Raw genomic sequence first — 14,290 nt, 5'->3', positions numbered from 1 at the left:
ACTTGTGGCCCTCCAGCTATTGCAGAACTAAAAGTCCCATGATGCCTCTGACTTTGTGAGTTATTCTTGTAACTGTCAGCCTTGCAATGCCTCAGGGAACTTGTAATTTTGCAACAGCTGGAGGGGCCACAGGTTGAGCATTCATGTCCTAGACCCTTCCCGATGTGTTAGATCCTTTCTTCATTACTGTGTCCTATAGTAAGTAGAGGCCAGTGGAAAAAACCATTGCAACGGTCACAAGGGCAATCGCAAAGGGTGAGTTTCAGGCACAGTCAGCCAATCAGTCATAGGGGTTGGTTTTCTAAAACTGGAGAGTGCAAAATCTGGTGCAGCTGTGCATGATAGCCAATCATTTTATAACTCCAGCTTGTTCAATTAAACATTGAAAATAAAACCTGGAAGCTGATTGGTTTCTATGCAGAGCTGCACCAGATATTGTACTCTCCGGTTTTTAGTAAATCAACCCCATTGACTCTTCTGAATATCTGAATACAGATCCATCCCTTGATGATTTGGTGTGTTTTTTTTTGTTTTTTAAATTATCCTGCTAGAACCAACAGGTTATCCTATGAAGTTTAGCATAACAGGCTTAAGCCGGCCATAGATGGTTTGAATCTCATCTGGTTCAGCAGGAACTGGCCGAGATTTGAATCATGTATTGCTAGCGGCTCCCCCACAATTCCCCCATCAACGCTGACCTGTGGTTGCAGGAAAGAAAATCGCTCCATCTATGGCCAGCCATAGATGTCATTTAGCACCTCTGAACATTGTTGTGAACACACAATCTCCTACATCCCAACCTCCTTCTGTTTTAGGGGGTATGACAGAACTTTGTATGGAAGGTAGAGCATAAGAACACCCTTTCAAGGTATCCAAATTCCTTTATCATAGAGAAAAACCAGAGAAAGACCTACGATCCTCGCCTGCTTTAGAGAAAATAATTTTTTATATGTCCAGAGGTGCACTATAAAACGACGCAGGTTTAGAAAAAATAAATAAAACTGTGCCTTTAGACTCGGTTTACACTGGTGGGATGTGTGAAACCCTGCGAATCCCCGCATCGCACCTGAATCGCCGGAGGTTCACACTGCCCTATGCGAACCGCTGGGAGTATCGATACAAAGTTAATGACGCCCCCAGATTGGTTCGCAGTGCGAACTGTGAATTCAAACAGGAATCGGATCGCATGGGTGTGAACACCGATTCTGGTGCTGACAAAAAAAAAGGGTCCTGCGCGAGTTTGGTCCAAATGCGATGCAAATTCAGCCATACAATCCGTATGGCTGAATTCACATCGCCTGTGATCTGCACAGCCATGCGGTGCGAATCCCTTGCGGTATCTGACATCGCACCAGTGTGAACCGAGCCTTAGGATTACTGTACTTAAAGCAGTTCCAGAAGTGATTAAAAGATTGAAGTTTTAGAATTGGTTCACATTTTGTTTGACGTCCTCCTCCCAGGTTTACGTACGGAGATGAAGACCAGGATTTCTATGCCACCCTAACGGAGACCCAACACTCAGAGTTAGTACAGCTCTCATGTAGAGCCCACCAGGGCCATGGAGGCCTTGTCTAAACTCCTTTTTTCTCCCCATTAACATGGAATTTATTTAGCTAATAACGGTGATGGGTTTCGAGAACCTCCTTCCTTTCTAATTAGATGAAGAAATACGTTTTCTAATAAGAAACGCCTCCTTCTAATTTCTTCACTTGTATCTTTCTTTTTGGTGTTGGTGGTCACAAGTACAGTTGGGATGCTTATGGTGATCAGATGAACTTGTATTCTGTTTCTTGAACATCCGTCAGGCCTGTTAATTGATAATGACTATTAAACACTAATTGGTTGTTCTATATTATTTCACTTAGCACATCAACAAAGCTCTTCGCACCAAATTGTAGCTACAGCTCTTTATGCCTTCCTAAATAAGCCTGTACTTATCTAATTGGGTATGCTATTTTTTTTTTTTTCATGCAGCTAAAATTGTTTGGTCAGCTGATCTCCGTAAGCTACAGGCTCTTTCAGTAAGGTGGTGCGAGGAGCAAGCTAAAAGGCAAAGTGCCGACTGATTGCTAAAGTTACTGTACTTTACTATCTGATATTTGACTTGCTAAGTATACTTGTTTTGAAGGATCCGTCCATCCAGAATTGATTTGTATCGGTTTCGGTAAAGCCTAGTGAGCTGATTCTCCTCCCAGGTTATTTTTTGTCTTGTATACTCTATTGGTGAAAGTTCCCTGCTGCATTTTTGGACTCTGTTCCTGCCCACCTTTTGTGTGTTCAAGTTCCTTCTTTTCCATTCTCTCTATAATCAAAAAATCCACACACTGAGCATTACATAAACCAAGACGTGGTCGTTTGAGCCATTTTTGACTTTTTACATGGGTGCTCAACCTGTGGCCCTCCAGCTGTTGCGGAATTACAACTCCCATCATGCCTCTGCTTTTGAGAGTCATGCTTGTAACTGTCAGCAGCTTGCAATGCCTTATGGGACTTGTAGTTTCACAACAGCTGGAGGGCCACGGGTTGAGCACTTGTAGCTCTATGTACGTCAGGTATATTAATAAAAGACCTGTATATTCTTTTGTCTGTGCTCTTTTTGCAATGCCTACGCTTGTTTCTTGAAATTACAGTTTTTACTCTGTGGAATTTATCTTTATCCATTTGCAGATGGGCAACCCATGCAGGCAAAGAGACAGACGTACCTGTATGTCTCTGCCTGCTTCCAGGTCTAGGGAGCGTGCATGCACCCCCCCTCCCACCCCCCTGCAGGCACCCATGGTGATTGTACACAGTGGGAGTCTGTCAGTAATCCCAGCAAATAATTCATGGCTGGGACCTGCTGATCGGCTGTGTCCAATCACAGCCCAGAGCCCTGTGTTGACAATCTATCTGTTTCTTTTCCCTGCAAAGCACGCAAGCTCGGCGAGACGGGAAAATGTTTTTTTTTTTTTATTTTATTTTTTTACACTGTTCTTTTTTTAAAAAAAACTGCGTCACTTAAACATCCCTTGTAACAGAACAAAGCATGACAGGACCTCTTAAATATAAGATCTGGGTTAAAAAGACCTCAGATCTCATATTTGCACTAAAATGGAATAATAAATAAACAAAAATTTAATGTCATTTGAAAAAAAAAAGTTCCCTTTAAGAGCTATGGGCGTTTCGACACTGCTTCCGTCCTGCAGTGGTGTAGAGACGGCTGGGGGCCATCTTCCCCTCACTCGTCTCCATGCCAAGCCAAGGACAGGACCCGATGGCCTCCGCCGCTACCGACGGCTCTGGTAAACGGCAGAGGGCACCGGAGAGCGCCAGAAGGGGGGGGGTTCCCTCTCCTGCCACCGATAAAAGTGATCTTGCGGTGAATCCGCCACAGAGACCACTTTTATCTTGAAGTGGACCGCCCGCTGAAGAAGAGGATGCCGGGGTTATAGCAACTAGCTGCTGCCGTAACAACAGTATACCTCTTCAAAGTAGCGACGTAAAACGACGGCGGGCGGTCCAGAAGTGGTTAATGTTTTGTATTTTTTTTCATTCATATTGCAAAACATTTAAAAAACCCAGTGGTGATCAAATGCCACCAAAAGAAAGCTCTTTGTGTAAAAAAAAATAAATTTAGTTTGGGTACATCGTTGCATGACCACGCAGCTGTCAGCTAAAGTAGCAGTGCCAAATAGCAAATAATGGCCTGGTCATGAAGGGTGTAAAACCTTCCAGAGCTCAAGTTGTTAAGGAGCACTTTATTTTCTATTGTACTACTTAAAAAAAAAAAAAACCATAATAAACAATTTGAAATCCACCTGGAGGGCCCCTTCATTATGGCCTCAGCAAGTGTGCAAACTTGGAGATTTAAGTGCAGAGGTCCCACCAATGGGGTCCCCAAGACAAGACCTGGTATTCAATAAACTCCTCGGCATCTACCGAAATCTGAAATATCCATTTTTAGGTGGACTGAACCTTTAAATTTCTCACTCAATGTACCTAAGTTTTGGAATATTATCATTGCGCTTAAAAGCTGTATTAACCTGTGTATTTTTGCAGTGGTGCAAAGGACGATACATCTGAGTGGTCGGAAGATGAAAGCCCCAGAAAGTCCCTGGACAGTAATGGTCGGGAGGCGTCACAGGTAGAGGGCGTGCGTGTGCAGGCTCTGTATGATTACACTGGACAGGAAGCTGACGAGCTGAGCTTTATGGCAGGTACAGAGCACTAACCTTCCCTTAACAACCCATCCTTCCATTCCTCTCCACAGGCACGCCTCCCCCACCCTTTCCTCCTCTCCCATACCTCCATCCCCTGGTCAGGCCATAGTGCATGAATCTGACAACAGGCAGAGCATGCAGACTGGCACTTGTGCATGAACAATCCTTTGTGCTCCCCCCACCCCCACCCCCTCATCACCCACCAACGCACCATTAACGTAACACTAATTCCAGCGTGAACAAAATCATGCCTCTGAGAAATGCTTTAGAAAGGCCTTTAAGTGTGGATGAACAAAGGCTACTTGTATGGAAGTATGGATAGAGTTCTGGGGACTGACTCCCCAATATTAGCACTGCATAAGTTCCTTCCACAAATCTTGCACTCTATACTAAAACTCTGATTTCTGCAGCTTAAATCATGCAGAGATTTGCTTAGCAACTGGCATTATTAATCCACCAGAGCACAGACGTATGGGGATTGTATGGATTTGAAAGACAAATGTGCCCATGGGTCTTTTTAGAGTTGCGCCACTTAATGCCACTTTACAAAAAAAATTCTACATCTTTTATTCCATATTCAAGTTAAAAATGGATGCAATGAACACTACAAATGTCAAAGTATTAAAAAAAAAATGAAGACACATTAACGTTGTATATTTCAATATATGAACAAACTTGCAGAGATAAACAGGTAGGTAAATGTTGGACTATATAAACGCATTTCGTGAAGCAGTGTTCACTTCTTCTGGAGATAATCAAATCCAGTATACCTGTGAAAAGACCATGTCATAAAAATAATAATAAAAAAGAACTACATATGTACCCACATAAACATCAGAATGTGGGTGTAGATCACAATTTCCACTCCTTAAGATGGATATGGTGTACTTACACAGCAACATAAGAATTTAGGGAGTAACGGGAGCCAGAGGACTGTTCACAAAAGGGGCAATGACACAGAGGGGAGCCAAAGGACACACTCAGTCTGGGAAATTAAGGTAAGGCGGGTCCACCACCCAGGAAGCACAAGGGGAACTGGGAAGACTGGACCAAAATAGATAAAGGGCTGTGTAAGAACCATCAAAGTAGAGGTATAAACTATAAATTACTGAACAGGACCAATGGTATGTCCATCATTTCAAGATGGTCCTCATGTGAAAGAAAAACAATGTGTCGAAATGTAAAAGGGAAAAAAAAAAAAAGAGGAGGAAAAAACACCAAGCAAAGGGCTAAAAAAAGTCTTACAGTGGGGAAAATTATTATTTGATCCCCTGCAGACTTTGTAAGTTTGCCCACTTACAAAGAAATTGGAGGGTCTATAATTTTTATCATAGGTGTATTTTAAATGATAGAGACAGAATATAAACCTAAAATCCGGACAAAACACATAATACAAATGTTATAAATTGAGTTGTAGTTCAGTGAGTACAATAAGTATTTGTTCCCCAAGCAAAACATGACTTAGTACTTGGTGGAGAAACCCTTGTTGGCAAGCACAGAGGTAAGACGTTTCTTGTAGTTGGTTACCAGGTTTGCACACATCTCAGGAGGGATTTTGGTCCACTCTTCTTTACAGATCTTCCCTAAACCCTTAAGGTTTCTTGGCTGTCGCTTGGTAACTCGACATTTCAGCTCCCTCCATACATTTTATATAGGATTAAGGTCTGGAGACTGGCTAGGCCACTTCATGACCTTAATGTGCTTTTTCTTGAGCCACTCCTTTGTTGCCTTGGCGGTATGTTTTTGGTCATTGTCATGCTGGAAGGCCCATCTTCCGTGTTCTGGCTGAGAGAAGGTGGTTCTCATCTAAGATTTTACAACACATGGCCCTGTTCATTGGCCCCTCAGTGCGGCAATGTCAGCCTGTACCTTTAGCAGAGAAACTGCACCAAAGCATCATGTTTCCACCTCTGTGCTTGACTGTAGGGATTGTTTTGGTCTCATCTGACCACTGCACTTTCTCCCAATCCTTGTTCATTGGCAGACTTTAGACTGGCCTTTACATGTGCCTTCTAGAGTAGGGGGACCTTGCAGGCTCTGCGGGATTTCCATCCATGGCGGCGTATTGTGTTACCAGTGGTTTGTTTGGTGGTTGTGCTCCCAACTGCCTTGGGATTATTCACAAGCTCCTTCCTTGTAGTTCTGGGCTGACCCCTCACTTTTCTCATAATCATCCTTAACCCCATGAGGCAAAACCTTGCATGGAACTCCATTCTGAGGACGATTGATGGTTATTTTGTATTTCCATTCGCTCCAACAGTTGTCTCCTTCTCGCCAAGCTTTTTGCTGATGGTCTTGTAGCCCATTCCAGCCTTGTGCAGGTCCACAATCTTGTCCCTGACATCCTTTGGTTTTGATGATGGTGACGCTTGAGGCCCCTTTCACACATGTTGTGACTTGTCCTGCGACTTGGGACTGCAAAGCCGCACCCCATGATTTCCAATGGGTATCGTTCATATCTTTGCAACTTCAACGTAGTCCCTGCACTACTTTGGTCCGACTTTGATGCGACTTGAGGTCCATAGACCTTAAGATTACACGGGCATCGCCTCAAGTCACGTGACTTTCAGGTTGCACAAGTGTGAAAGGAAGAGATTCTGTGGATTCTCATTTTTTTCTAAGTGGGCCAACTTACAAAATCTGCAGGGGATCAAATACTACATTTCCCCACTGTATATCAGTCAGGGTAGTACAGAAAGCAGTATATAGAACAATAGAGACCGATCAGGATAAAGTCTAAACATTACCTGTAGTAAGGTAGCAATTGAGAAGCGACATTCAAGTGGTGTGGCAGCAGCCCAAAAGAAAATGTATTCAAATCCTGTCCGGGATTGTATGAATTTAAAAGCTGCAAATACAAGGATTTTGTGTTTTTCTTTACTTAGGAGCAATACTCCGCTCAAACGTTTTACTTCACTATTGTAATGCAGAAAGAGTTCAGGTTGGATGTCAAGGACAAAGCCAATCAATGGAGGTCATGGGCCCCGAAGTGGCGTAACAAGCGCTGAGAACTGTGCTGGGCAAGTCTACTGATTCAGTGCCTGACATTCCTTTGTACCAGAGCTGGAGTTTGTAGTGTTGATAATTAACTGAATAGTGCAGCAAACATATATATATATATAGTCTTTGCAAACATTCTGTACAGCAGACCAGCTTGACAGATCCTCTGTGGCCCGCCAAAGATCCAAGATTTAGGGGTTATTCCTTTTTTGAGCCCATGCAAGAATTGGCTTGAAGTGATTGTAAACAATAAAAACACATAAAACAACCCGATTAGTTTAAATTAGAAATGAAAGTCAAAACGTGTGTATAGATTTACAAAAAAACATTATAAATACCCTTCCCCCCACTTTTTTTTATATAAGTGATGATATTCCCTCTGCTCTACTCTGCATAAGAGCTGGGGGGGGGGGGGGAGAGAATAAACAGCAGCACACTGAGCGTCCTAGTGAAAGGCTGGGGGAAGTCAGGACAAGTCTAGTCGTTTAAGCAGAGCAGCCTACGTTCCCAGCATAGTTAGGGAACTGACCACGATGGGCTATCCTGCTTAGTATGGTCAGTTTTTGCTAGGAAATCAGAGGGACTGGCAGGAACACCAGTGATTTCACACAAAGGGAGCAATACAGAGAGAATAGGATAGTTTTTCATACAAGTACATAGCACAGCAGGCACATATCCGGAATATGAAATCTTGGGGTATAGCACGTTAATGCTGTTGCAGTGATCCCCACCCTGTGCTGTGGGTACCCCCCCCCCCCTCCTCCATGAGAGATCTCAATATTCTTCAGCCTCTGCTCCCAATTTTAAAAAGATTGTCACTGCTGACATGCCTTTTTAAAGCAGCTCTCTTGTAAATGGCTTTCCTATGCCTGAGTTTACTGGAGAGTCAGCTCTAGTGGGCACCTAACTGAAGTCACAAAAAAATTTCTGCAAACAGACCTGGCCACCCCCCCCCCCCCAGGCACCCCCTTCTGTGAAGTCACAAGCTGTCATATCTAAGTGCCCACAGATGAAATGCTGGCGCTGGGGGAAAGAAGACAGAGGGAACGGACAGCTCAGATAAGCACATCGCTGCATCCTGGGACAGGTAAGTGTGTGTTTATTAAAAGTCAGCAGCTACAGTTTTTGTAGCTGCTGACTTTTAATGAACGCAAAAATGTCTGGAGTTCCTCTTTAATGGTCCTTCGTGGTCCAAAATTAATATTGAACAGAATTAAGTTAGGCCCTCCACAACAGTCCCAGTTTCTCATGTGGCTCCTTGGGAAAATGAATTGCCTACTCCTGGTTCAGAGAAGATTTACACTGGTAGTCATCATAGTTGTGATCAGTGGTGGCTGGTGGTCAAAACTTTTTTGCCAAACAGACCTGGCCCCCTCACTCATACTGGCACCTCCTAACCCCCCTGGCTCACGTTCGATTGATGACAGAGGCGATCCACTCGCACTACACCCACCCCACCCAGCGCTCAAGACATTAGCAAATAGAGCCTACAACTCTAATCACGTGCTTTAAAAAAAAAACACATTGAAATCCATGTGCCCAATATTTTCTCAGTGTAGTGATTGGGATTGTAGAAGCAAGGGAAATCTTCCTCTGTCATTCTTTTTTGGTTATTGGTGGGGAGGGGGAATGAATGGAAACCCAGCTACAGCAAGAAAAAAATCTGCACTCTGGGCTGGAGAAGGTTTCACGTGCATGCAATTGGGCCTCCTGCACTTCAGGAGGGTGGTTGCACAGAGAGAAGAAAGATTGGGGGCGGGATAAGGTAAGTCACCCGAATCCTACTCCTCTAGACACAACATGCATTTAGCCTTTGCATTGTGGAGGGGGGCCCACTGCAAGGGTAACTTGTTCTGCCCAGTGTTCAGCTTTAAGTCCCAGCAGATAGATTGGACTCTGGCATTTATTCTTCCATTGCATTGTTATGGTAGTTAAATGAATCAGTGCAAGGATTGCATTTGCTTTTAATTGTTCCATCTTGGTAGGATTGGTTTTACTTTCAAATCAGATGAATCGTGCATTATCCCAGAGTATTTACTGTGGGGACAGTCTTATTTACAAAGTGCTGCTAAATCCTTCCTCTGCATAATTACAGCTGTTTTATAAAGGAATATAGTCATTATCCGGTAAGTGGATTTATCTGAATGGAGACACAAAAGAAGTAAAAATTAAAAAAAATTAAAAAATACTTGAAGTCCACAAAACGATTTAAATGCTGAATATACCGAAAACTGATGTTTTGTTTTTAGGTAGATCCAAACATTTTGAAACATCTAAGAGCTATGCTTTTATTGGAGACTCTGGTAGTAGAAATCATTTTAGTCCGAGGCTTTGGATTCCAGGTGTGCACTCCACATTACCATTATTCAGGATTGGTGGATTCCTGGGTTCACTGATGTTGCTTAGATGATTAACCAAGAAACTTGAAAGCACCACAAGGTCCCTTTTACATTTACAACATTTTTAGTCTGGGCACATTGGTGGACCTAATGACTTTTCTTAAAGGGGTTGTAAACTCAGAAGGTTTTTTATCTTAATGAATTAAGATAAAAAGCCTTCTGTGTGCAACAGCCCCCACTAATACTTACCTGAGCCCCATCTCTATCCAGCAATGTCCACGACTGCCTCAGCCGTCCAGGACTCCCCTCCTCATTGGCTAAGACACAGCAGCGGGACCATTGGCTCCCACTGCTGTCAATCAAAGTCAGTTAGCCATTGAGAGAGGGGCAGGGGCCAGGGGCAGCTCTGTGTATCCACGGCTCAGGTGCCCCCATAGCAAACTGCTTGCTGTGGGGGCACTCAAAGGGAGGGGCCAGGAGAGACAAAGAGGGACCCGAGAAGAGGAGGATCTGGGCTGCTCTGTGCAAAACCAACTGCACAGGGTGGGTAAGTATAACATGTTTGTTATGTTTATTGAAAAAATGAGGAGACTTTACAATCACATTAAATGCAAACTTGTGCTTTGCTTTAAGTCCTCTATCCCCAGTGGTATATAACCATAATTTTCGAGTAGAGAGGACTTGCCCCATATGGCAGCTCCGAGCCAATCCCTGACAGGTTTTTATTGTTGGGACTAGGTGAAGAAAGCACTAAAACAGAACATATGAAGCCAAGATTTAATTCTGTATCATAAAAATCCAATGTGCTTTGGGGGTTCAAAGTGTTCCCTTTTTCAATGTCTGGTACTGTTGAATGAAGCAAATACTGGACTGATAAAATGGAGGGATCGGATCCTGAGTTTGCTTAATTGGCATCTGAAGCGATCATACTAATTAAACTTCAGGTGGTTGTAAAGGCTGAAGGTTTCTTACCTTCATGCACTATATGCATGAAGGGGAAAAACCTGTGTGCAGCAGCCCCCCTAATATTTACCTGAGCCCTATCACAATCCAGCGATGTGCCCGAGAGCCTCGGCTCTCCGGGGACTCTAACCCCCCTCTTCATTGGCTGGGACAGCCGCTGCTTTCAATCGCAGCCAGTGAGGAGAGAGAGGGAGTGGGGCTGTGTGTGAATGGACACGCAAAGCAGCGGCTCGGGAGTAAGCCTGCTTGGGTGCCCCCAGAGCAAGCTGCTTGCTCTGGGAGCAGACAGGAGGGGCCAGGAGTGCCAGCGGGGGACCCGAGAAGAGGAGGATCGAGGCTGCTTTGTGCAAAACCACTACGCAGAGCAGGTAAGTATAACATATATAATATTTTTAACTTTTTTTCTTTCTTTAATTGCCTTTAAAGTAACACGAAAGGTGTTTGTTATTTTAAAAAAAAAAAAAAAAAAAAAAAACATGTCATACTTATCTCCACTGTGCAGCTCATTTTGCACAGAGTGGCCCTGAACATCCTCTTCTGGGGTCCCTCGATGGCTCTCGCGGCTCCTCCCCACATCAGTTAACCCCCTGGGAGAAGCGCCATGGGGGTTACCTTGCGGGACTCTACCCCGCCCCCCGTGTCATTAGATTTGATTGACAGCAGCGGGAGCCAATGGCTGCACTGCTATCAATCCAATCAACAGCAGAGAACCCCGAGCAGAGAGACAGCGCATCCCCGTGGGTCAAGTTCGAGGGGTCAGGTAAGTAAAATGGGGAGGGGGGGGCTGGTCACTGACAAGTGTTTTTTACCTTAATGCATAGGATGCATTAAGGTGAAATAACATGAACCTTTACAACCCCTTTAATATCACTTTCAGGAGTGTATACTGGACTTATAAAATTGGAGAGATCCTTAACCAGCATCTGGAAAAACCATACTAATTAACCCTTAGGATCCTACTAATTTTATCAGTCCAGTTCATACTTTGTTGAACAGAGAACAGGGAGGCGGGAATTTAAATAAAGTACGCGGAGGGTCATGTGTTGTGTGGCATTATAATTGACATATCTATATTATATGTAAAGGAGTAGGACAGTTGTCTCATAATTCATATTCGATAGAAAATTGATATACTACACATATAATTAAATACCTGCATGTCCTACTCCTTTACATATATTATAGATATGTCAAATATAATGCCACACAACACTTGACCCTCCGCGTACTTCATTTAAAGTCCCGCCTCCCTGTTCTCTTTTGTATAAAATGGGGATGGATGCTGATGACAACTTCATCTCCTCATATAAAGTCCCACAGACCCCTCTCTTTTAGATACTTCGTCCAACAGTACTAAGCTCCAATGAAGGTTTGTATTATTGCAGTGAACACTGCTTCTAAGATCCAGGTTGAGATTGAAATGCTACCTTGTACATTCATCAAAAATTCTGCACATAATATTCCTGGCTAGTGTGCTTGTATAGTCAAACCCAGACTCCCTTTCACAACCTTGCAATATGTAACATCATTGAGTTTAGTCCCGCGTTTAGTGCGGTTGCCGACATGTCTTAAAGGCTTGACTTTACCCTGCATTGTTTCTTGTTTCGCTCCTTAGGGGAAGAGCTCATAAAACTAGGCTCAGAAGATGAACAGGGCTGGTGCCGAGGACGCCTCACCTCTGGGAAAATCGGACTTTATCCGGCGAACTACGTGGAGGATGTTGTGTCCTGAGACTTGACCAAGCCTTGCATTTCCGTTAAGCTGTGTGCGTGTGTGCCCTGAGTAGTCGTGAGGACTGGGGCAAACTTATGAACATTGGATCCTAATAGTGAATCCATTGCTGCTTTTACCATTTTATTTTAGACATGCAGTTATTTCTTTTCTTTATTATTTTCTTAATAAAACAACCCAGAAGATATAATATCTGGATGTTCTCTGCAGCATTATGAGAAATAAAGGGAAAGTTTACCCAAAACTGAAATTTTAGTTATGGGAGAATGCTGGAGGAGTGACTCAGTCTTTGTCTTTATATAATTCACTCAAGCATCACTCTACTTAAGTTCCCAGCTCTGCCTCCCAGCCATAATTGATGAGAAGCCTCACTTTTGCCATCAAATTCTTCATCTAGATAATGGATAGTATAGCAGGAGTAACAAGACTCCCTTTGTTGCTATATAGTGGCTGGGGGCAATGCTTTCAGCAAAGGATATAAATGAGTGGGCGACTAACACCACCTGTATCTACCAAAAACCTAAAAGATCCAGTTTTGGGTGAATTGACACTTTAAAGTCATTCTTGGGTGTAAATACTAAAGCTCTTGGATATGGAGGATGTTGAGAACATTGTTGAGGAATTTACAAAAGTGTAAAGATCGTGCTAAACGCCATTTAGACTTGGTGTCTTCAACATACCATCCTCTTAAGGTTGTGACCTGTAAAAAGTATTGTAATTATCAGATATGTAAACGCCAAATGGATAAAGCCCACAGGTGCCAGCCTTTTTGCCCCTCGTGCTGGGGATTAAGTTGTAATGCCCTAGCTGTTTAAGTTTGTGCAATTGGTGAACAACTTTGTGAACAAATGGGCAACTTTAAAGGCCAAATCCAAACAGTCAGATTTCAATTTTGTACAGCTGCTGGCATACAAATATAATGGTTTCTTATATCTTGGGGACTACTAGTTTAAAGCTATCCCATCTCATCCCATTATCCCCTCTGGGATAATGTAGAATAAAAACATAACTAGGGAATCCAAGAGAGCTGACAACTCCTTTTATGACCTCATTGGAGGGGGACACAAAAAAACTTTGGTTAACTTCCTCAATAGACTCTAGATAAGATACAATAAACTTTTGGACAATTCTGCTTACTGGTGCCCACCCAAAATCGAAATCCATTTTGGATGGTGTTGGCCTTTAAAGTTTCCACCTTTTGCACAGCAAACACCTTGTAGTCTGTTACAAAAATTTTTTAGTTGGTGTACTATTGCCTTGGTTGCTGGCAGGATTGGAATTACATTTACAACGCATCTCCAGTCTCTGGTAGCCAGGGGATATAAAGGATTCCCAAAAAGTTTTTGTTTTTAGGATTTATTTTTTCCTGATATAAGTTTGGGATGATGATCGGAGTTTTTTTACTTTAGTAAATGTCGAGATTGGATGATTTATTCTAAATACTGTTTGTGAAGAATAACTCTTCCGAGTGTGTTTTCTCGCTCGGTCATTGGTCAGGTATTTGTCTTCTGATGACCCCCCAAAATTCAGGAAGCCAATGAGATTAGCATGAGGCTTTTAAAAGCACTTTTTTTGCGCTGGTGAGACACACGAGTAGGGAGGTTCAATATTGTGCCATCGCATCATGCAAGTGACCTTATTGTGAAAAATGTATTTTGTATTTAAATAATAATAAAAAACCATATTGTTTTTATCCACAGTTTTAATTTGCTTTTGTGTCTCTGGGATACTGCATGAATGGTGTGAATGTAAAAGATTGCGGGCAACTTGTTCTTTAAAGAGGCTAATATACACTATATGGCCAAAAGTTTGTGGACATTTGACCATCACACCTACATGAGCTTGTTGGTCATTGCATTCCAAAATGATGGGTTCCCGCCCTTCTTTTATGACTGTAACATCCTCCACTCCTCTGGGAAGGTTTTCCACAAGATTTTGGATTGTATCTCTGGGACTTTGTGCCCACTCAAAGATTATTTTTGATATCGGGTACCGATGTTGGGAGGAAATAAACCTGGTTGCCACCACACACTTTTGACACCATCTGAACCAAATAAG

The 14,290-nt window shown here is 43.0% G+C and overlaps 1 protein-coding gene across 8 annotated transcripts in view; it reads left to right on the top strand.

Moving 5' to 3' along the window:
• The window catches only part of PACSIN3 (protein kinase C and casein kinase substrate in neurons 3), a 170,627-nt gene extending 156,702 nt beyond the window's left edge, over positions 1 to 13,925 (top strand). For 5 of the 8 annotated variants that reach the window (XM_073604343.1, XM_073604347.1, XM_073604346.1 and 2 more), the window contains 3 exons: positions 1,461 to 1,523; positions 4,039 to 4,196; positions 12,117 to 13,925. In XM_073604343.1, coding sequence (XP_073460444.1) covers positions 1,461 to 1,523; positions 4,039 to 4,196; positions 12,117 to 12,232 — 337 coding nt within the window. In that variant the 3' untranslated portion in view covers positions 12,233 to 13,925. The remainder of the gene's footprint in view (positions 1 to 1,460; positions 1,524 to 4,038; positions 4,197 to 12,116) is intronic. The other 3 variants (XM_073604349.1, XM_073604350.1, XM_073604348.1) reach the window with 3 other exon arrangements.
• The last annotated feature ends 365 nt before the right edge of the window (positions 13,926 to 14,290 follow it).

This window comes from Aquarana catesbeiana, linkage group LG11 (assembly GCF_042186555.1).
Source record: "Aquarana catesbeiana isolate 2022-GZ linkage group LG11, ASM4218655v1, whole genome shotgun sequence".
NCBI classification, from domain to species: Eukaryota; Metazoa; Chordata; class Amphibia; order Anura; family Ranidae; genus Aquarana; species Aquarana catesbeiana.
This window is presented reverse-complemented; position numbering and strand designations above follow the sequence as displayed.